Source organism: Prionailurus bengalensis, chromosome B3, assembly GCF_016509475.1.
Source record: "Prionailurus bengalensis isolate Pbe53 chromosome B3, Fcat_Pben_1.1_paternal_pri, whole genome shotgun sequence".
Classification (NCBI taxonomy): Eukaryota; Metazoa; Chordata; class Mammalia; order Carnivora; family Felidae; genus Prionailurus; species Prionailurus bengalensis.
This window is the reverse complement of record NC_057355.1, coordinates 113798686-113821958: the sequence shown is the minus strand read 5'-3', so window position 1 is coordinate 113821958 and position 23273 is coordinate 113798686. Positions and strand designations below refer to the sequence as shown.

At 36.7% G+C, this 23273-nt stretch overlaps 1 protein-coding gene across 14 annotated transcripts in view; it reads right to left on the bottom strand.

Annotated features, from left to right (window-relative positions):
- Positions 1-471: 471 nt before the first annotated feature.
- Positions 472-23273, bottom strand: part of GPHN (gephyrin) — a 636202-nt gene continuing 613400 nt past the window's right edge. For all 14 annotated transcript variants that reach the window (XM_043556393.1, XM_043556386.1, XM_043556392.1 and 11 more), the window contains 5 exons: positions 22402-22475; positions 17856-17920; positions 13976-14079; positions 2568-2664; positions 472-1468 (listed from right to left, as the gene is read on the bottom strand). In XM_043556393.1, coding sequence (XP_043412328.1) covers positions 1335-1468; positions 2568-2664; positions 13976-14079; positions 17856-17920; positions 22402-22475 — 474 coding nt within the window. In that variant the 3' untranslated portion in view covers positions 472-1334. The remainder of the gene's footprint in view (positions 1469-2567; positions 2665-13975; positions 14080-17855; positions 17921-22401; positions 22476-23273) is intronic.

Sequence of the window (23273 nt, the reverse complement as noted above, 5' to 3'; positions counted from 1 at the left end):
TCTGAGCCATCAGCCCAGAGCCCGACGCGGGGCTCGAACTCGTGGACCGCGAGATCGTGACCTGGCCGAAGTCGGACGCTCAACCGACTGCGCCACCCAGGCGCCCCTAATGTTTACTTATTTTTGAGAGAGAGAGAGAGAGAGAGAGAGAGAGAGAGAGAGAGCATGAACAGGGGAGGGGTGGACAGAGGGAGACACAGTATCCGAAGCAGGCTCCAGCCTCAAAGCTGTCAGCACAGAGCCTGAGGTGGGGCACAAACCCTTGAACCGTGAGATCATGACCTGAGCTGAAGTCAGATGTTTAACCGACTGAGCCACCCAGGCTCCCCAGAATATATTATACTACATTTCAATCATCTTTACACCACTTACCTTTGCCACATTATCTTAACTATTCCTTTTATCCAAGCAGAATCCCATCAGAATGGCATGACAATCTTCTGTTTTTTAATAACACGCCAACACAATAGATTTTTAAATAATGATCAAGGATTTTTTTTATTCATTAAGTTTCAGTATCATTACAGAAAATGTTATGGTACAGAGTTGTTTAACATTATTTTTTCTTTGCTCTTGATTTCCACATGAATGCTGGTAACACTAATATCTGTACAAGATCAGTCTTTGATTTTATTTTTTGTTCTGTACAATTTTAAATGTATTGGTTAAAAAGGCTGTCAGCACTTAAGGAAGCATTTTTTCCCCCAGTTTGTTTATTCAAATAAAAGGTATCCAGTTACCGCCCCAGAGTACTGTGCCATGAGGCTACCGGGGTGAGGCGCCTCCCGGGCGCTCTGCAGGTGAGGGTGCTCCCTGCAGCAGGGCTGGGCCTCCACCCGGTCACTCTTCTGTTGGCACTGTGCACATAAACACGATACATGATAAAGAACAAGCAAAAGCTCTCTGAAAAGCGGTTATGAAGCATACTAAGAAGGGAAATCCAAGTGTTGCCTACGCTAGTATAAATAAGCAGACAGCCTTGATTAAGAGCATAATTAGTTGTATTTTAAAGATGAGAAAAACACAAGTTCTGCAGGCACCTACTGCTGTCTACTAAAAGCTATCGCTATCAGACCTAGCATTGAACACACAAAGCAATTTGCAAGAAAGAAAAAATTTGCTTTGATATAATCAGAATAGAGTTGTCTGTTAAGATTTATTTTTAGGTGTTTTTTCTTTAAAAGGTATTTAAATTCTTTTGAAATATAGTTCAAGATGTTGACTATACAGATCAACTTTTATCCAGATCAGAAAAACTAGCTGTGCCGTTGCATATTACAGGATACAGTCAATGATATGTGGACATGCATCAAAGCTTTCTCCCTCTGGGACCATCATAGCCGTCCAATGACCATGACATCCACCACCTCGCCCTTGTGGAGTTCCACGTACTGCTCTGTCTTTGGAGGTAGCATCAACAAGCCATTGGCGCTGCGCATGCTCATCAGACGGCTGCTCATCTGATTACCTAGAAAGAAATATCTCATTACAGCAGCATAAGCAGCACACTGTGTACATTTGGAGCCCTTGCGGTTCTTTTCAAAATAAACACCCATGAACAGAAACACAGGTCTTCAAGAGGAAGAGAGAAGATCGGACTTCCCAGTCCCTTTTCCAGGTGGCCTTGCTACTGTATCCTACTACCTTCTCACTAAACTCTAAAAATAAACAGCAGAAATTATTGCCTAAAAAGAATAAAATAGGATTTTATAGCATTATGCAAAACGCCACAGAATTTCTCAGTTCAGGCTAAAAAATGTTATGTGTGTCTGAAAAGAGAGGCTTTTAAAACTTATTTAAAACAAGATAATAATAGCAGTGGCTACCACTTTTTTTAGTATTTATTAAGTACCAGACAGTGTGGTGGGCATTTTACTTAACTATCTTATTTAATTTGCACAAGACTCAAAAGAGGTTAGGTAATTTGCCTACAGTCCTACTAACTAGTTGGTGGCCAATTTGAATGTAAGTCTGGGGGAGACACTGCCTATGTACTTATTCCCTCTGTTAACTGATGTTTGCGCTTGATAGGACCTTTGTTTAGAGGGTAATACAGTTTTCTGGAGACACATCAGAAGTTATATAACTATGACTAGAATACTTGGGGATAAGAGTTTAAAGTCTAGAGGCGGTAACTATAGAATACTTGAGTTATCAATATTGATTTCTCAGTGCTTAAAATTTACCAATATTTAAGGTATAGTAGAGGCTACAGAGGATCACATTATAATTGAGCTTTAATCTCACATTTCAGAGTAGCATAGTCATAGTACAACCAAAGTTGTGCTCAGAATTTAGAGGTTGAACAAATAGACAAAAATCTTCCATAATTCTAAATTTGTGTTTATCTAGAAAATATGGCTCCATGGAATAAATAAAATTTTGTTTTTACTCTTATTTTCTTCTTATGCTATATCATTAGGGAATAATTTAACTCATCTAATCTTTCAAAAAGGAAAATGTACAACAATTACTAAATTAGGTGTACCCAAGGAGGGGGTTATGCATAAATTTTGTGTTTTAATGGGATACATGGATAGACATACCCACAGATGTGAATGACTAACCTGTGCTCTGTGCCCAAGGCAGTGGTTCTTGGTGATGCCAAGTCAATATACAGCGATGGTATTCTGGGCGAGGATCCAGTTTTACATCACATGATAACTATAGAATATAGAGTAAATGAAAACAAACTTGATCACCTGATCATCCCTTAAAACTACAGGGTGGTGGAAATTGTGCAAAGAATAAAGTAGACATGGAAAATATCTTGGCATTCTGCTGTTCCCACCTCTACCACCTTATGTTCTTAATACAGAAGTCCAGAAGTTGGGTTGTTCCAGTGAAAAGAGAAGACTAAGAAGTTGGTATTCACAGTGGGGAAAAGGGCAGATGAAAAAGAGAAGGTCTATTTTTGAAGTCTAATTTTATGGGTTGATAGCACAGGTACCTCTGACCTATGAATTGAGAAAGCAGATATTTTAACACCGAAAAATAAAAGAAATAGACCTAAAGAAACAAGCTCAATATCTATTTATATGTATGTCCATCCATCCATCCGTCCGTCCATCCACCCGTCTGTCCATCTAATAAATATTTACTGAGGCACTCTTCAGCTACCAATTCATAGACCTATCTTTAACATAAAAGGGACACTTTATTTTACTCCCGAATATTCCCCATGTCCCAATACTGACCATACAATCTCTTTCAGGCAAATAAAAGTAGTCTCTACTAAAAGTTATACCATTTTTGTTTAGCCACATCACCGGTAATAAAAGAATTATGGAATGGCATCTTTCATATCTTTCCATTAAGGATGAAAACCTTTCTAATATAGCAACTTCAGTTTACACATGCAATGAAGAATGACTAATCAACCTTTAACCTAGAGCCATTAAAAAAATCTATTTCATTAAATTCATCCTGAAATCTGATAAATCAAAGTGATAATGTCTTGGTAGTAGGTACCTAAGAGGTATTCCTTGAACAAGTTTATATAGTGTATAATTATGGACGATAGCCTATCAAAGATTAGTTCAATTTTGGTGAATATAAGACTTGTTCCAGTGTATGAGAATTAACATTTTCCATTAGCACAATAATCATTGAAGTTACTCTCCTTAAAATGGAAGAGAAACCTTTTATTCAACTAGAACAGGTATTGCTTAGATCAAATGATTCAATTACAGCTTGAATATCCTAGAAATTTTTGTATTTTCATTTTCATTTGTTTCCATATATTTTTAAATTTCTTTTCTAATTGGCTGGTGGACCCATTCATTCTTTAGTAGGATGTTCTTTAACCTCCATGCTTTTGGAGGTTTTCCAGACTTTTTCCTGTGGTTGATTTCAAGTTTCATAGCATTGTGATCTGAAAGTGTGCATGGTATGATCTCAATTCTTCTATATTTATTGTGGGCTGTTTTGTGACCCAGTATGTGATCACAGGAAACCATCAAAACCATAGAGGAGAAAGCAGGAAAAAACCTCTTTGACCTCAGCCACAGCAATTTCTTACTCAACACATCTCCAAAGGCAAGGAATTAAAAGCAAAAATGAACTATTGGGACCTCATCAAGATAAAAATCTTCTGCACTGTAAAGGAAATAATCAACAAAACTAAAAGGCAACCAACAGAATGGGAAAAGATATTTGCAAATGACATATCAGATAAAGGGCTAATATCTAAAATCTACAAAGAACTCACCAAACTCCACACCTGAAAAACAAATAATCCAGTGAAGAAACGGGCAGAAGACATGAATAGACACTTTCCCAAAGAAGATATCCAGATGGCCAACAGACACATGAAAAGATGCTCAACGTCACTCCTCATCAGGGAAATAGAAATCAAAACCACACTGAGATACCACCTCACGCCGGTCAGAGTGGCTAAAATGAACAAATCAGAAGATTCTAGAAGCTGGCGAGGATGTGGAGAAACAGGGACCCTCCTGCACTGTTGGTGGGAATGCAAACTAGTACAGCCGCTCTGGAAAACAGTGTGGAGGTTCCTCAAAAAATTAAAAATAGATCTACCCTATGACCCAGAAATAGCACTGCTAGGAATTTCCCCAAGGGATACAGGAGTGCTGATGCATAGGGGCACTTGTTTATAGCACAATGTTTACAGCAGAGCTTTCAACAATAGCTAAATTATGTAAAGAGTCTAAATGTCCATCAACTGATGAATGGATAAAGAAGATGTGGTTTATATATACAATGGAATACTATTTGGCAATGAGAAAGAATGAAATCATGCCATTTGCAGCAATGTGGATGGAACTGGAGGGTATTATGCTAAGTGAAATAAGTCAGGCAGAGAAAGACAGATACCATATGTTTTCACTCATATGTGGATCCTGAGAAACTTAACAGAAGACCATGGGGGGAGGGGAAAGGGAAAAAAAATAAAGTTACAGAGAGGTAGGGAGGCAAACTCTAAGAGACTCTTAAATACTGAGAACAAACTGAGGGTAGATGGGGAGCCGGTGGGGGGGGAACGTGGGTGATGGGCATTGAGGAGGGCACCTGTTGGGATGAGCACTGGGTGTTATAAGGAAATCAGTTTGACAATAAATTATATTTAATAATAATAAAAAAGAATATCCTAGAAATTTTGATTCAGGTAAATCTATCACCAATCTATTCTGGTTACTCTGTTTTTTAAACATTCTAATTATTCACTCTGACAGTCCCTACTTTTCCTCTGGAATCCAGAATAAAATTCAATGCTGAAGTGTTTTTCCTTGGCTAAATCATACTAAACTCTTTCAGTTCATATTGCTTATGTTTACACTCTATTTCATATCTACTGAGGGGTAACTTGCCATTATTCCTGAATTATTGTGTGCTTAGCTGAGGGCAAAAATGTCTCTCTCTCTTTCAATCTGTGTATGGGGGTTCTCCAGAATTAAACTACAAGACTATTCCCGTGGCTGTGTTATTTGTTAGGTGTCTGAGCAGGTTTTCACCTGGCAAAGGCACTGATTGGCTCATGGTAGTACGAGAGAACAAATACTAGAATGGGGTGATATCTGACCTCCGCCTTCTACTCCCAGGTGTACCGTTAACTGGCATGCTATGTTAGGAAATTATTTTGCTTTCCTATACCTGTTTGTTTATCTACAAAATGGGGTTGTTTGTTTTAAAGGAAGATATTTATGTTAATTTAAAGAACAAGAATCAATTGCATCAAATTGAGGTGAATACAATTTTTTTTGTAGCCTTACAAACAGCTGTTCCTTTTGCTGAGATGAAACCGACTAGATTTTTATGGTATTTTATGAAAATGCAGAATACTTTATTAACCAATATATTTAGCTGTACTGATATTATAGTTCTGGCATATTATATCACTTAGCTTAAGAAATCACTTATTTACTATGAGTGTCAGTGCTTACATGAATGATGTACCATGAGGAAACACAAAACACATTTTTTTTGGGTGAAAAAGTTGATGCTTCACTTTTTAAAAAAAAATGTTTGTTTATTTATTTATTTATTTTGAAGGAGAGAGAGAGAGAGGGAGAGAGAGCGCGAGTGAGCATGAATGGGAGAGGTGCAGAGAGAGCAAGATAGAGACAGAGAATCCCAAGCAGACTCCGTGCTGTCAGTGCAGAACACAATGCGGGGCTTGATCCCATGATCCATGAGATCATGATCTGAGCCGAAATCAAGAGTCAGATGCTTAACTGACTGGGCTCCCAAGACACTCCTGATGTTTCACCTTTGAGGACTTCTATTCATTCAAAACTAGAGTGGGCTATGGACTAAGACTATTTCCTCTGTTTCTTTTCAAGTATTTTTCTGACATGCAGTAGTCACTCAAGAGATAAAACTGGGGCGCCTGGGTGGCTCAGCAGGTTAAGTGTCCCACTCTTGACTTCAGCTCAGGTCATGATCTCAGTTTGTGGGATCGAGCCCTGTGTTGGGCTCTGCACTGACACCATGGAACCTGCTTGGGAGTCTCTCTCTCCTTCTCTCTCTGCCCCTTCCCTTTGCTTGTGTGCATGCGGTCTCTCTCTCTAAATAAATAAATAAACATTAAAAAAGAGGTAAAACTGTATTATGTGGTATAGTATCATATATGTTCTACATGTAAATGTTTAAGGGAGAAAATTAGAGAAAAAAATAGGTCAACAGAATGAGGAAATAAGCCACAAACTGGGAAAAAATATTTGCAGAAGACATCTGATGGATGTCTGCTTTCCAAATTATACAAAAAATTCTTAAAATTCATTAACAAACAACTTGATTAAAAAATGGGCAAAAGGCCTGAACAGATATCTCATCAAAGAAGATATACAGATGGCAAGTAAACATTGAAAGATATTCAACATCATATGTCATTAGGGAAGTGCAAACCAAAACAATGAGATGTCATTACACACCTACCAAAGGTCAAAATGCAAAACTCTGGCCACACCAAATCCTGGTGAGAATGTGGAGGGATGGAAACTCTTAATCACTATTGGTGGGAATGCAAAATAGTACAGCAACTTTGGAAGATGGTTTGGCAGTTTCTTACCAAAATTAAACATACTCTTAGCATACAATTCAGCAATCGTGCTCCTTGCTATTTACCCAAGTAAAGGGAAAATTTATGTCCATACAAAAACCTGCACATAGATGTCTGTATCAGCTTTATCCATAATTGCCAAAATCTGTAAATAATCAAGGTGTCCTTCAGTAGGTGGATTGACAAACAAATGGTGGTACACCAGACAAGGAGGAAACTTATATGCCTATTACTAAGTGAAAGGAATTAATCTCAAAAGGCTGCATGATTCTGGAAAAGATACAACTATGGAGATAGTAAAAAGATCAAGTTTATAGCATAGAGGGAGGGATGAATAGGGAGAGCACAGAAACTACTCTGTATGAAAGGACAATGGTAGATACATGAAATTATACATTTGTCAAGACCCAATGAATATACAACACTAAGAGTGAATCCTTGATAACCCTGGGTGATAATGATGTGTCAGTTGGTTCATCAGTTGTAACAAATGTACCACTTTGGTGTAGATGTCAATAGCTGGAGAGGTTGTACATGTGTGAGGACAGTGGGTATATGGGAACTCTATGTACTTTCCATTTAATTTTGCGGTGAACCTAAATGAACTTAAACCTAAAAAAAAATTTATTAATAAAAAAAAGGTGAGAATATTTTGTTCTTCCTCTTTGTCCTGTCCATCTTACAGAGAAGTGACCTAAAAAATTTCTCAGGGTAAATAATTATTTGCAAATCCAGTGCAATAACATTATTTCCAGAGCTGTCAACAAGGTATTAAAATGGCACAAAGAAGCTAAGTAGTCAACCCTTCTTAGGGACACCGAGAAAGGCTTCACAGGGGATGTGATTTCTGAGTCTTATGACTAAGGAGTCTTGAAAACTGAGAAAGGAGATGGTGGTGGTTAGGGGAGAACCTTCTAGGAAGGGGAATAATCACAGGCATAGGCAGGGGATCTCATGTCCATTTTGGAAGCAGTAAATAGCTTACTATGGTGAGAGTTCAGGACAAGAAACAGATGAAGCTGGAGAGGGAAAAAGGCCATGGGGTGAAGGGCCTCCTATATTCACATGAGCAGTTTGGATTTAACCCGGGGGTCATGTGAAGCATGGAAGCATTTTAGTTGGAGATGTTTACATGGTTAGAGTTAGAACAGGGGTTTAAGAGGAAGCAAGATTAGAAGAAAGGAAACCATTAAATATGTCAAGGATTATAATCTAGTAAATGTTGGAGCCATCATTCAAAGCCAGGCTTATTCGGTTACAAAAGTCAGAGGATATGGATGGTGGAAGCAGCTTTAGGAGAATGGTGAAGATTTGGAAGTCTGCTGTAAGGAATGGAAGAAGCTGATCCATAGGATATAAAAGGATCATGAAGGGAATTTGGGCCCCTGCTGAGGTTTGTAAATTAGAAGTGCTAATGTGAACAGCTGTAGACTCTTCTCTAGTTGTGGCCTAGGAATAAAAGTGAAAGATAAAGAAGGAAGGCTTGATCCAAGTTTGTGGATTTTTAGAGTGGGCTATCATGGAAGGAAGAGGCAAAAAAAAGTTGATGTGCTACACCACAGGACTTAGGTTGGGTGAGGAAAGTGACAAAGCCAGTGCGGCTTAAGGACTTAAGGGTAGGGGTGAAAGGAGTGTTTATACCCTTTTTACAAAGACTGATAGTAACTTGCCCTTGTTCCTAAATTGTACACCAGAGTTGGTGATTTTGGGATGAAGTACTTCAGGGTATTGGAAGTGACTTGCTGAAGTAGAAATAAAGATATTTAGAATTGTAGAAATAAAGCAATTGATGGTAAGAGGTGAGCTAGAGAGGTAGACTATGAGACACTTGCCAAAGACCTGAATGAGGAAAAAGTGAAAGCTCCAGAAGGTTCAAGGGAATAGGTTGGGATGCAGGACTGTACAGATTGGAGAAAAGAATTTGTGAGAAAACAGATGACCAAAGGGGATTCTACTTGGGCGGGGGCCTAAGATAACATGTGCAAAGCCCTGGTTGATGCTGGGGGCCTGGACTTTGCTCCAATCTGGTCAAAGCTTCCAAAGAGTGGCTCAGGCAGCTTTACGTTAACTTTTTTGGTAAGTGCTATAAAAGTTACGAGGCGCTGATTTCATTAGTCTACCACAGAGATCCTTGAGTTTATTTACCCTGTAAATCATTTATCTAAAATTTATCATGTAACTTTAAAATGCTTGCACATGCTGCTATGGATCAGTTTCAAAATAACTTTTCCGAAATTTTTATAAATTATATTTTCATTTATATATTTTTCATTTCCTAATACGTTAAAACTGATTTACATCTCTTATAAATCATGGAAAGTCCTATAATTTTCCATATCCATTTTTAATCTATAGGACATAATATTATGATATAATAGGCATCCAATAACATTTCTAATGATCAATGACTGATCTTGTCACAATAATCATATTTCTCTCTACAGCTGCAAACACCTTAGTAATTTTCCAACAAAATAAACATTTTGTTAAGATGCTTTGTATTTTACTGTTTATGACATCAGCCAGAAAGCATTCATGAAGTTCTCATAGCAGGAAGACAATAATGCTCAAGAGAAGAGATAAGATGGGAAAATTGGAATAGCCCAGTAGAGTTCAACATGCCCATACTCTCCCAGCACATGCTTGCCTAATCCCATGGGAGATGAAAATATTTTCCCTTTCCCTTCTCTTAATCATTGCCTGAGATGGGCTGTTAATACTAATAGGAGTTGTGTAAGGTATATTTCTAGAGAAACGAGTTGAGAACAAGGGGCAGTAGAGGGCACTTTGATGGGATATTAAGGAAATGTGTTAAGGAAACACAAAAGGATATCTGTTTGTAGAAGCATTAGGTTAATAATTCAGTGAATTAAGGTTACGTTTTTAATTGCCTACTGAAAGCCAGAAGTATTTCAACTTCAACCATAACTGACCCAGGTTATGGTGCAAGTGTTCTAAATTGATGTCAGAATGCACTGATACAAAAGATGACATTTTTTCTGTTGACCTTTCAAAATAATGCAGCATTGCCCTAACCACAGGACAGCTATATCAGAACCAGCACTACGAGTTACCGACACCAGCATTTAATAACTACCTCACTTTCTGAAAGCAGTAAGGATTGGGAGAGGCTGTGATTTTGGTGGCCATTTTGGAGAACAGTAATAAGTAAGCTGCATATTAATTAATTAATAAGTAAGTGTAAGCTGCATATTGGATGGTCAGAAAACACAGACAAGAGGCTTTACCATGTTTCAAGGAAGTGAATAAAGTTATGTTCTAAAAGTGACAGTTATGTCAGGAAAGGTGTGCGGGTGATTTTAGGAGTTAAAACCAAAAGAAGTAAACAGCCAAGGACACTGATGACCCATCTGACAGTCCCAGTGACACTGCTCTGTGGGAGAAGGGAGTTTGACTGATTCTTAGACTAATTCTCAATTCCATGAGTTGACAGGAGTGAGCAGCAGTGTGAACAATGTACCATGCATCAGTGTGATTGTAGAGCTCTAGCTCATCACTGTTGTCAGAAAGGATAGCTGCCACAATGTCAGTTTTAGAGAAGAGATAATGAATGTTAAGATGAGAAATAAATGAAAGGATTCATAAGAACTTTGCAAAGTCAAAGAGAAATCCTCTTTTTCTCTCTTAGAACAATGCAGATTGTTCTCATTTTCTAAATTTAGCAAATATGAAAATGGTGAGCAAATTCATATTATTGGTTTAGATGTCTAAGCTTTATGACTCTGACCTTCTGATTTGATCAGAATACTTTTTGTTTACTGATGGCTGTTTTTCTTCTTTTTCCATTAAATTTAAAATAAGACCACCACCATGATTATTGGAAAATCCCCCAATAATCTGTTTTCAGAATATATAGTTGAGCTTTTACTAAAATTTTAGGAAAAGGAGGATATCTCTTCATATGCTGGCCTACAAAATCTCAATATTTAAAAGGTCAATGTTAAGAATATTTGAAGTTTCGGGGCGCCTGGGTGGCGCAGTCGGTTAAGCGTCCGACTTCAGCCAGGTCACGATCTCACGGTCCGTGAGTTCGAGCCCCGCGTCGGGCTCTGGGCTGATGGCTCAGAGCCTGGAGCCTGTTTCCGATTCTGTGTCTCCCTCTCTCTCTGCCCCTCGCCCGTTCATGCTCTGTCTCTCTCTGTCCCCAAAATAAATAAATGTTGAAAAAAAAAAAAAGAATATTTGAAGTTTAGGGACACCTGGGTGGCTCATTTGGTTTAAGCATCTAGCTTTGGCTCAGGTCATGATCTCTCAGTCTGTGAGTTCAAGCCCCATGTCAGGCTCTGTGCTGATAGCTTGGAGCCTGGAGCCTGCTTCGGATTCTGTGTCTCCCTCTCTGCCCCTCCTCTGCTTGCACTCTGTCTCTCTCATTCTCAAAAATAAAAAATAAACATTAAAAAAATTAAAAGAAAGAATACCTGAAGCTTAGGTTTCCTTAATGTTTTATCCAATATATTCTCACAATAATATTTTATAAATATTCCTTCTTCCTCCTCTATGCCTTGTGTTCTTCCTGTCAACTAATCATAGCATTCTGTCACATTGGAATTTATTTCAAAGCTCTCAAAAAATAACAGTTTAAGTATTGGAAAAATGGATATGTATGCAGAAGATTAAATTTGGACTCCTTTTTTACACAATACACAAACATTAACTCAAAATGGATAAAGGACTTATATTTAAAACCTAAAACAGTAAAAATACAAGAAAACATACAGGAAAAGCTCTTTGATATTGGTCTTGGCAATGATTTCTTGTATTTGACACCAAAAGCACAAGCCACAAAATAAAAAATAGACAATTATCCATAATTGTCAAAATAAAAAATACATATCCAGTATTTTATGTATAAAAAATACATATCCAGTATATATCAAACTAAAAAGCTTCTGCACAGCAAAGGAAACAACAGTATGGAAAGGCAACCTATGAAAAGGGAGAAAATGTTTCAAACCATCTATCTGATAAAGGGTTAATATTCAAAATATATAAGAGTCTCTTACCAGTCAATAGCAAAAAGACAAATAACCTGATTTAAAAATGGGCAAAGGACTTGAATAGACAGTTCTCTAAAGAAGATACGTAAATGCATATCAAAACTACAATGACATACCATCTCACAACTGTTAGGATAGCTATTAAAACAACAACAACAACAACAACAACAACAACAACAACACAAAAGATAAGTATTGCCGACAATGTGGAGATACTGGAATCTGGATATAATGTTGGTAGGAATGTAGAATGGTTCAGCCACTGTGGAAGACAGTGTGAGGTCCCCCCCCAAGTTGAAAATAGAACATATGATTGAGCAGTTCTACTTCTGGGTATATATCCTAAAGAACTCAAATCAGGATCTCAGAGACATCTGCACTCTCATGTTTACTGTAACATTATTCGTAATAGCCAAGATATGTAAACAACTCAAATGTTTATTGATAGATGAATGGAGAAGGAGAATGTGCTATATTAATACAATGAAATATTATTTAGTTTTAAAAAAGAAAGATATTCCTACCATTTGTGACAATATGATAAACCTAGAGTACATTATGCTAAGTGAAATAAACCAGTCACAGAAGGATAAATACTGAGTGATTCCACTTATTTGAGGTATTATGGTCAGTCACAGGGGCACCTGCATGGCTCAGTCAGTTAAGCATCTGACTCTTGATTTCACCTAGGTCATGATTTCACAGTTAGTGGGATGGAGCCCCACATTGGGCTCTGTGCTGACAGTGTGGAGCCTGGTCGGGATTCTCTCCCTCCTTCTGCTGCTCTTCCACTCATGTGCTCTCTCTCTCTCTCTCTCTCAAAATAAATAAACAAACAAACAAACAAACAAACAAACTTAAAAAAAAAAAGCCCTTTATAAAAAAAATAGTCATAGAAGCAGAGAATAGAATGGTGATTGTCAGAGGCTGAGGGAGTGGGCCATGGGGAATTGTTTTTCAATGGGTATAAATTTTCTCTTATACAAGGTGAGTAAGTTCTAGAGATCTGTTGTACTACACAGTACCTATAGTTGACAACATGGTGTTCTTCACTTTAAAATATGTTAAGAGGATAGTTCTCATGTTAAATGTTCATACCACAAATCAAACAAATAAAACCACAAAAGAACACAGAAAGTTTATGGAGGTGATAAATATGTTAGTACCTTGACTGTGGTGATGATATGGGCATATGCGTATGTCTCGTCAAAATATATATGTTATATATATGTAATTTTTTGTATGTCAATTGTATCTCAATCAAGCTTTTAAAAAAAGCAATGGTTTGATACTGTAGGTCACATTGCCAAGAGAATTAATTATTAGTTATATAGAAATTGTGTTACATAATTAGTTGAGTAGTAGTAAATCAAACTGAAGTTAGTGTTGGTGGAGAAGGGGACTCTAATTTCTAAGTGGCCTTTTAACCAAGTATAATTTCTTAGGCTTAGTTGTCCTTTTCCTAACAATGTGGTCAACGTTTTATTTTAACTCGCTAGTCTCCTTCTAGTCCTTTGACTGTCTTTTTCCAAATTGTTCAAAATTTATCAGAGAGGTTGCGGAAAAAGTGAGCAGATAAATAGTTGGCTGTGTGACTTTACACAGCTGAAAGAGAATTCTTGTCCCTCCTTCCGTATAGGTTTATTTTAGGGTAGTGCCAGTCTCATTCTATTTGCCATTTTATCATTACATATCCACTTCCATATGGATTCTGCCAGAAAAAATTATTTACTTTAGAAGTTGTGGAATAATGTGGGCTGGGAATAAATGGGACCCTTTCCCCTCCGTTTCTGTCATGATGGGGAGAATATAACTACATTTTCCCTCACAACGATTACAAAATTCTGGATGTTTATTTTGGGCAGTTGGAAAATCATATCCTTAATTGTTATTAGGCTTCAGTTTTGGTTCCTTGTCATTTAGAAAACATTACCCTGGCTTTGATGATGGTTGGCCGAGGATCCAAGATGCCCTGCATCTTTCTCAGTGCAGGCACAACAAAGAGGTTGCAGGTGACCACGGCTGACACAGGATTCCCTGAAAGTCAACCAAGCAGTTATTTATAGTATACGTATAAAAATTTGCCAAAAAATTACAATTGTCTATACCTTCAGGCATCATAAAGAGTGAAGTGACTAACCACTAACTCCTAATCTTCTAAATCACCTTAAATCCTGAAGGATGCCAGAATAGAGCTACAGTCAACCAAATACCACAGAAGGTATAAACATTTGTCTACCAGTGAAATGCAGAAACTTCTGATTCCCTGAAACTGTTTAACACAGTTTTTTATTTCCAATTTCCTGGGAACTATACATTGAAAGTCATTACTAATCTTTGTAAGTTTTAAAGCAGATTGTACCTGCTATTTTTAAAATATTTTAAAATTGCCACAGTAATCCATGCTCTGTAGAAAAACATTTACAAAATACGTTAAGCACAAAGAAATGTATCCATAACCCCCCTCTACCCAGAAATCTCTTTAAATTAAAAAAATAAAACTAAACAATTTAAGCTGCGAAGGACTTGAAGAGGAATACTGTTATAGGCTGAATTGTGTCCCTTGCAAATTCATATGTTGAAGTCTTAACACCCAATATGACTGTATTTATAGATAATAGGGCCTTTAAAGAGGTAACCAAAGTTAAAAGAGGTCATAAGGATGAGGTCCTAATCCAACAAGACTGGTGTCTGTATAAAAAGAGGGAGAAACACCAGGAGCACATGTACGCAGAAAAAAAGGCATGTGAGGACACAGTGAGAAGTTGGCCATTTGCAAGCCAGGAAGAAAGACTCAACAGAAACCAGCCTTGCTGGCATCTTGATCTTAGACTTCCAGTCTCCAGAACTGTGAGAAAATAAATTTCTGTTGTTTAAGCCATTTGGTCTGTGATAGTCTGTTATGGAAGTCTGGGCAGACTAATAGAAATACCAAGTTCTTTTAAAATTATAAGCAAAACTTGAAGAATTCAGTTGTACCTCTCCAAGAAGAAATCTGGGTGGGTAATGCACTTCGAAGGAAAGAAAGGTGGGCAATGAAAAAAACGACTGTGCTGAGAATCACAGATTTCGTTTCGTGTGTGGTACTGTTAACTAAATAAACTGAGCGGCCCGAGTGAGTTCCAAACCTTTCTGAATCTAATTTTACTCTTCCCAAAATGAAAGGTTTGGACTACATGCCTCTCAATATCCCTCCTGGGTCTAAAATTCCAATTTTACTAACACATTAATCCAGTGGTATCGAGCATGTATATGTACGCGGAGGGCTTGGGATCGACTATTAAATTTTTAGTTTCCCTTGGCCTGGCTTGTGCTGCTAATTGCATCATCAAAGTAAAAGGCAATGGTTTAGCCTATTATTAGCTAAAACCATACCTTTAATTTTCTTCTACCCACAAAAGTAGTTAAGAATAGATTTTTTTTAAGCTGTAAAAAGTGATGAGTAATAGTAATAATTTCAATAGAAAAATGAGTTGTCTTGCCCAACAGCACAGCAGACTCTTAATGAGAATTAATTGCTTTTCACCTGTCTCAAAATACACAGATGAACATGTTTCTGGGAAAGCAAAAAAAAAAAAGAAAAAAGAAAAAAGCTATTGTTCAGCAACGATGACGGCATTCTTGTAATGCTGCTGCTTTATAAAATTACTCTAATTGAAAATGGATCGCAAACAATTGCAAATAGTGGTTATTTTGTGTGTAGGGGGAAGGGATTACCAATAACATTTCTTAATGTTTACCTGTATTTTCTAATGTTTTTATAGTGAACATATGTTATTACAGTAATTTTAAAAAGTTAAAAAAATGGCAAGTAGATACATCAATCTTTTTTTTTTAAGTTTAAAAAAAAAATTTTTTTTTAACGTTTATTTATTTTTGAGACAGAGAGAGACAGAGCATGAATGGGGAGGGGCAGAGAGAGAGGGAGACACAGAATTGGAAGCAGGCTCCAGGCTCTGAGCCATCAGCCCAGAGCCTGACGCGGGGCTCGAAATCACGGACCGTGAGATCGTGACCTGAGCTGAAGTCAGACGCTCAACCGACTGAGCCACCCAGGCGCCCCTACATCAATCTTTTAAACTGCTTTAAAAGTTATCAAGATTAGGAGCTCCTGGTGGCTCAGTTGGTTAAATGTTCAACTTCGGTTCAGGTCAATATCTCACAGTTTGTGAGTTTGAGCCACACTGGGCACTGTGCTGACAGCTTGTAGCCTGGAGCCTGTTTCAGATTCTGTGTCTCCCTCTCTACTCCTCCTTCTCTCCTGCTCATGCTGTCTCTCTCTCTCTCTCTCTCTTCAAAACAAACAAAGTTATCAAGATTAGTAACAGTTTTAAATGTGCAGCCTTCAGAAAAGCAGAAATACAATCATGAATTTTAAAATCCTTTTAAAAGGAACCACTTTACTGATTCCACAATCTGAACATCTGGGTTGTTGCTGCCCTCTTTTGGTTCACTGAGGCTGGGCAGAGAAAATTTCAAATGAAAGTAGCAATTTGAAAATAGGTTATTTAATTATAACTTCTTTGGCAGATGAACAATAGTTCATAAGTAAAGGCAAAGTAGGCTCCCAGTATAATTCTTTGTCTATAGGGCAAGTCCTGTCTTCTGTAGACAAAGTAACAGTCTTTTCTAGGCAAAATGAAGCTAGGAAGAGAATCACATTTTTCCAGAGGATCTGAGCATACATACCTTAACGGCCCTAAGGAGTTTTTACTACAGATACATTTGAGGACTACTTTACTTAACAGTCTTCTCTCTTAACGTTTCCTGTAGGATATAAACCTAATCTTTTATGCTTATAGATAGGAGCTTTAGAAATGCTTTCAAAATTCAAAACTCCAAAAAATGCTTTTCAAAATTTTCTGCCTGTCTTCCTTTCCTTATACTCTATTTTGAGATTTATTTACTATCAAAAGCAGGTAAGTATCCCAAAGTCACCAGATTTGTGCATCTGAAAGGAATAAGCAGGTTATTTTCTGAAGGAATCTGTCCGAAAACATAGAGAATAGGACGCTGCTACAGATCAGAGGATAATTTAAAAAGCAGGAAAAAATAACAAGTAGATACACAAAACCTCTAAACTGCTTTAGAATTTATCAAGATTGGTAATGACTTTAAAAGCATGGCTTTAACTGCAAGCCAAAAATCAATAAAGAACTGACTGAAAGTCTTTATAAACGGAACCACTTCGCTTTTTCTACTGTCTGAACATGTGAGTTTCTGTTCACACGGGAGCGAGGATGGGGGACAGTGATATGGTCAGACTGATGATGCCTGGGGTTTGGCTGAGAAACCCCTCATTCCATGTTGCCTGCCCCATCCCAGTCCAAATCTGGCAAGAACAAAAGCCAGTTTTGTATTTTTTTTGTTGTTGTTGTTTACCATTTACTTTCATGGGTGATTCAAGGCCCTTTGGACTTATGAACACAATACTTCTAGCTATGGGAGGTGATTAGACTGCTAACTTAGACCAATTTTTTATAAGGAAAAGCAGGTACCCCAGATAGATCTAGTGACAGTTAACACTTGGCTACCATTTTAGGGTTTGGGATATACTTTGAAAGATACTATCTAATTTGACTTTTACACCAATCATACAAAGTAGGCTTTAGCCCATTGTATAGATGAAGAAACAGCTTCAAAAAGTGTAAGTGATTTGCCCAAGGTCATACAGTAAGTAAAGCTGGGTCTTGAGCCCAGGTCTTTCAGATTCCAAATGGAGTGCTCTGATAAGGAACTGGTCACCTGGGTTTCAAAATGATTTTGATCATTTTTATAGGAAAAGCAAAAGAAACTGTTTCAATTATTCTTACCTGGTAGTGCAAAGATTATTTTTCTTACACCATCAATATCCAAGGTTGCAAATGTTGTTGGCAGGCTAGAGAATGAAAGAGATCATTTGTTAGGGGCTGCTAAGTAATGTGACAAGTAAATTAAATACTCCAGTTTTCTTGCTATGTGGATTTCCATATAGAGTATTTATCATACAAAAATACTTTTCTGTTGACTCTTCTTTAAACCTTTATACCATGAATTGTTTCAAAAGCATTTACATTAATTTATTTTTAGCATCTTTATTTTCAAGTAACCAAACTTCCTGGTTTTCTGTAGCTTTTTTTTTTTTTTTTTTCCATTTCCTGCTAGTGCCAGAGAAGTGTATCTCAAATCCTGGAGTTTCTCTACCCTTCTAGTTGATAACGTCCATACTATTTTTGCTGGAGATCTACAACAATCATTCTTATTACTGCAAGACTAGCTGGTGATAGTCTATCAGATAGCTGCCTGTTGTTCAAGATGAGTACTCCTCAACCATTTAAAACTATACTCAGCAATAAACACAACACTGGCTTTTTATGAAGGGATTTTTTTGAAATGTCAAAATAAATAAAATACCATGACTAGAACAAAACTAAAGCAATATTAATTTAAAAATATTTATAAATTATACTTCCTCAAGATTCTGACATGAATCCTGATCATGGGGGTGTGGGAGAGGGCTGAGTGTAAGTGGCATAGAGTGGACAGGCAGTCAAGAATAGTGATATTTTTTTCTATTGATTATGCTTTATATAAACTTTTAGCTAAGATTTCCTTATATTAATGAAACTTGAGTAATGTAGAATCATTAGGGAATGTTAAAATTTCCATATAGTTGAAAAATTATCTCTTTCAGTACCTAAATCATTTTTATTATTTTTGCAACTTTGTCTTTCAAAAATGGATCACTCATTATTAGCTTTTGCAATAATATGATGAACATTAACATTTTTTTGATGATTCACAACTATCATTATTAACTTATTCTACTCTGCTATCCTACAGTGATGTAGGGTCACAAGAGTATATTGTGCATTGTTTTCACCTATAAACCATAACTTCATCCCACACACTGAGGTTCTTGTCTCTTTTCCCTTAGTTTTTTTTCTGTGGCTCCCCTTTATGCTAGGCTCCATCATCTTGTCCCTTAAAGCTGGCTTTAGGTTTAGGAACCAGAGAGGATTAGTAATAATTATATTGTCAGAATGATAAAAATAATAGTAATGTTATTATTTTGAAAGAAACATCTATGCATTACATCCATTATTTCATTTAACTTTCACAACAATCCCATGAAGTAACAGGTATCATCCCATTTTATAGATGAGGAAACTAAGACTCAGAGATTAAGAAATTTGGCTCAAATCACTTAGCTACTAAATGGGAAAACAAAGATTTGAACCAAGATTCTTTTAATTTTATGGCTCATAATTGGACAAGGCTCTCAGAGGGTCTACTGTGAAGTGTTAGTATGTGTACTATGTAACATCTATTTTTGGCTACTCTGAGGCCCTTTTTGCTTATTTCCTGATTCTTGGCTGTATTTTAGAAAAACTAGATTACATTATCATACCAATTTATGAATAGGTTATTTGGCAATGACTGTTACTATGTGATGAAAATAATTTCCAAGATACACTCCTGGCAACAGCTATGTTCACTGTAGACGACCCATAGAATTGTGATTGGTACTCCTGATTGGTAATACTTCAAATGTCTTTTTGAATATCTCTGTGTCTAAAATGAAAGAGGTTAATTACATTCTTAATGTACTGTATGTGGGAAGAGCAAAGCTAAATTGTTCTTGAGCTTTTTATACTTCTTGTTCTACTATTAAGGAGCAATTACTTTTAAATTCTTATCTTTAGACAAGTATAAATTCTGGCCAAGTAAAAGGAAGCCCACTTAAACTTCTAAACTATTTTATTATAGCAAACTAACACACATAATAAGAGTGAGGAGGGAATGCATAATACTTTCCTTCTACTATATTTAAAGCCAATTTAAATTATCTTTTACATCTTGCAGACAGGTACTGTGATTTCTCTAAAGGTACTCATTTAAAAAGCATTCCATTACAACAAAACATTTTATCATGCACTGCTATCATGAGTGTCCTATTACAAGACTGTGAAGCTTTTGTTTAAGTTCTGGTAAGCCATTTCCTTCTAACTCAGCACCTATTGTTCAGTTCTCCTCTTGAGATCAGAATGTAACAGCATTTATACAATGACTGAGGTCGCAGAGTGTTATGACTTTAAGGGAGGAGAATAAACATTAGGAACTGATGAGAGCGTTAAGTTGAAGTGGTAAAAAGATAAACTGAAAATAAAATAGTACCAAAATTATACATCACAGGTGCTGAGATTGACTTAAATAATAGATATTACAAATAATTCTCCTCTAGAGGTGAGGGCAACTAATATCAGCTTCTTTCTCACTACAAAAAGAACAGTCAATTCAATTTTTGAGGTTACTGAGAAGCACACTGACATGCTTTTGGGATGTCCTCTGTATTCTAATCAAATTAGTACTGCCTACAGGGATGGGAAAAAATGCCTGTGCACTCACAACACAATAATATTTACTTAAGACAAAATATTCTTAATGAGAATGATTCAAATTCAATAGTCTCAATAATAAAAGGACTTTGTTAGCAGTAGCCATATTGGGGTAACTACAGAAATATAATGCCAGGAATTTTACATTCTATCAAAATGTGGAGAAGACTTTAGGGTTAATCTTAACTTCATACTTAAATGGTAAAATCATGGTGATAAAGCCTAATCCTAGACCTGATGAGAGGTACCCAATAAATTGGGGAGTTGAGGAGGGATGCCTTTATACTTAAAAAAGGTTTCTGAAATTTATGATGTTCCCATAGCTCACTCCTAACAACTGATGTCTCACCTCTACTCTCTCTTAGGGTTCACATGAATACCCATCAGAGTATAATTCTGAAACAAAAGCATAATTACTGTTGTCCCTGACAGCATGGAGGTGTGCTAGAATTTGAATGCTCACCTCTACACTGAAGCCTTTGAATGGGGAAGGAAAAGTTTATAGAGTAACAGGTCTGAACAGGCAAACTATTGCTTAAAGACATGGCCACACATTTTCATCAACACCATTGTTTGGCATTCTTTGAGGATTTATAACTGATTACAGAACCTCCATCAGCCCTTCCTTAGGGAGTTATTAGCTTTAGGAGATGTGCCAGATCTTGGTATGTGGTTATTCTTCTTTTTCCAGGAGGTGGTGAGAAGCAGTATGAAAGAGTACTTATGAAGTATTTTTGCAAAGGGAAGAAAAATTGAATCTGAATCTAATCAAGCTTTTAGATCTAACTTCTAGTCCATACAATATACTGGAAAGAGAGCAGAACAAGTTCACCACCACCACAACAGAGCCATTAGCCAAATCCATTTGTTAGGACAAATGATTCAGTTTCTTCAGCAAGTCAATGGCATGAAAAAAGGAGGGTAGAGGTAAATGTTCTTATTCAATATAGATTTAATAACCAAATACAGCTTGTGGAACTGATGAATTCTAATTCAAATAAAGCATGTAAGAAGGCATTCTCTCTTTTTTTTAATTTATTTTTTTTATTTTGAGAGACAGAGAATACGAGCTGGGGACAGGGGCAGAGAAAGGGAGAATGGGAGAAAGGGAGAGAAAGAGAGAGACAGAGAGAGAGAGAGAGAGAGAGAGAGCGCGAATCTTAAGCAGGCTCTACACTCAGCACAGAGCCCGATATGGGGCTTAATCCCACAACCCTGGGATCATAACCTGAGCCAAAATCAGGAGTTGGATGTTCAACCAACTGAGCCATCAAGGCTCCCCAAAGACATTCTTTTTCTTAACATTTGGGAGAATTTTGAATATGATCAGGGTATTAGATGATATTAAGATACTCTTATTTATTTTGTTAGGTAAGAATACCACTGTGATTACACAAGAGAATGCTGCTGTTATCGTTATTATTATTTGAGATGTATACCAAAATGACATTGTAGAATTTGCTCTAAAGCAATAAAAAAACAAAAAAAACCCCCAAACAAACAAACAACCCAACAAACAATCTAGCCTTCTGTCCTCTCAAAAAGGGAAGGGAGGATTGATAAAACAGTCTGGGAAAATGGTGATAGTTACTGAAGCTAGGTGATGGGTATGCGGGGGTTTCACTGTACTCCTTATTTTTGTGCATTTTGAGAATTTTCATACTAAAATGTTTTTGAAAGGAGAGAAAGCAGCAGTATGGAGAGAAAGAGAAAAAGAGAAAGAAGGAACTAGACATGGGAACTACAGAGAAAAGGTTTGGAAAATTGCTTTGCTTTGTTTATAATAAACCCAGTGACTCATAAAGAAGATGAATTCCCATTTCAGGTAGGCGCTACACTGATGCAAGGAATTCTAATACTATTTCTTTTATTAGAATAAATAATCCATAATAGAAAATGTAAAAAGAAAACATTTAAAACTTTGTTAGTCAAAGCAAGCCAAGCCAACCCCATATATGAGATAACAAGATTATTTTCATACCCTGGTTTCATAAAAACCCTGCCAAAATGGATCTGAGCATGAAGATCAATGTCCAGCACCTGCTTGAGATAGTCCTGCAAATATGAAAAATAATCACTTTACTTTCAAACATTCTAATATCAGACTTTCAAAACTTCAAATGAAAATAAAATGAATTTATAAGATTGAAATGAAAAGAAACACCTTATTTTAGTGAATCTGATTTACTTAAGACAAATATTCCTTCATCTCTTCATTCTTGTCATTCATTTATTCTTCAATATTGAGTACCTGGTATATGCTGAGTACTAATCTGGGTACAGGGGGATATGGGCTTAAGCAAAAGAGACAATGTCCCTGCTTTCATAAAAAATACATTCTAGTACAATTAGATAATAAACCAAATAACCACATTAGCATATAAATCATTACTTGATAGGTTACTGTTTTTCTTTTAATATAGAATTTTATGTCTGAGAAAGGATGTTAGCAAATAAGAAGCTTAAGAAGTTGTGCTGGGGCAGGGAAACCACATGTATATATACTATATTATTTTACTTAATGGACTTAAAATAATGCACACATTCCTTGAGGAAAGACTTGGACATTTGCCCACAGACTGCCAAATCTAAGTAAGTCAACTAAAATAAAAAATAGGGAGGGAGCTCTGAAACAGAGTAAAGGGAGTTTAATTGTTCCAAATGTATATTCTGCCAACAAAAACACAACCAGCTTAAAGTTACAACCAATCCACAGTGGTTTGACAAAACCTGACCTTTGAAAATGAAAGGCAACACTGCCATGCGGTTGGTTTTGTAGACATAAAGAAAACAAACTGCAGTCTTTAAAATTTCTCAACCTCTAGCTCTATTGCTGAGTTTCCTATTCATTAA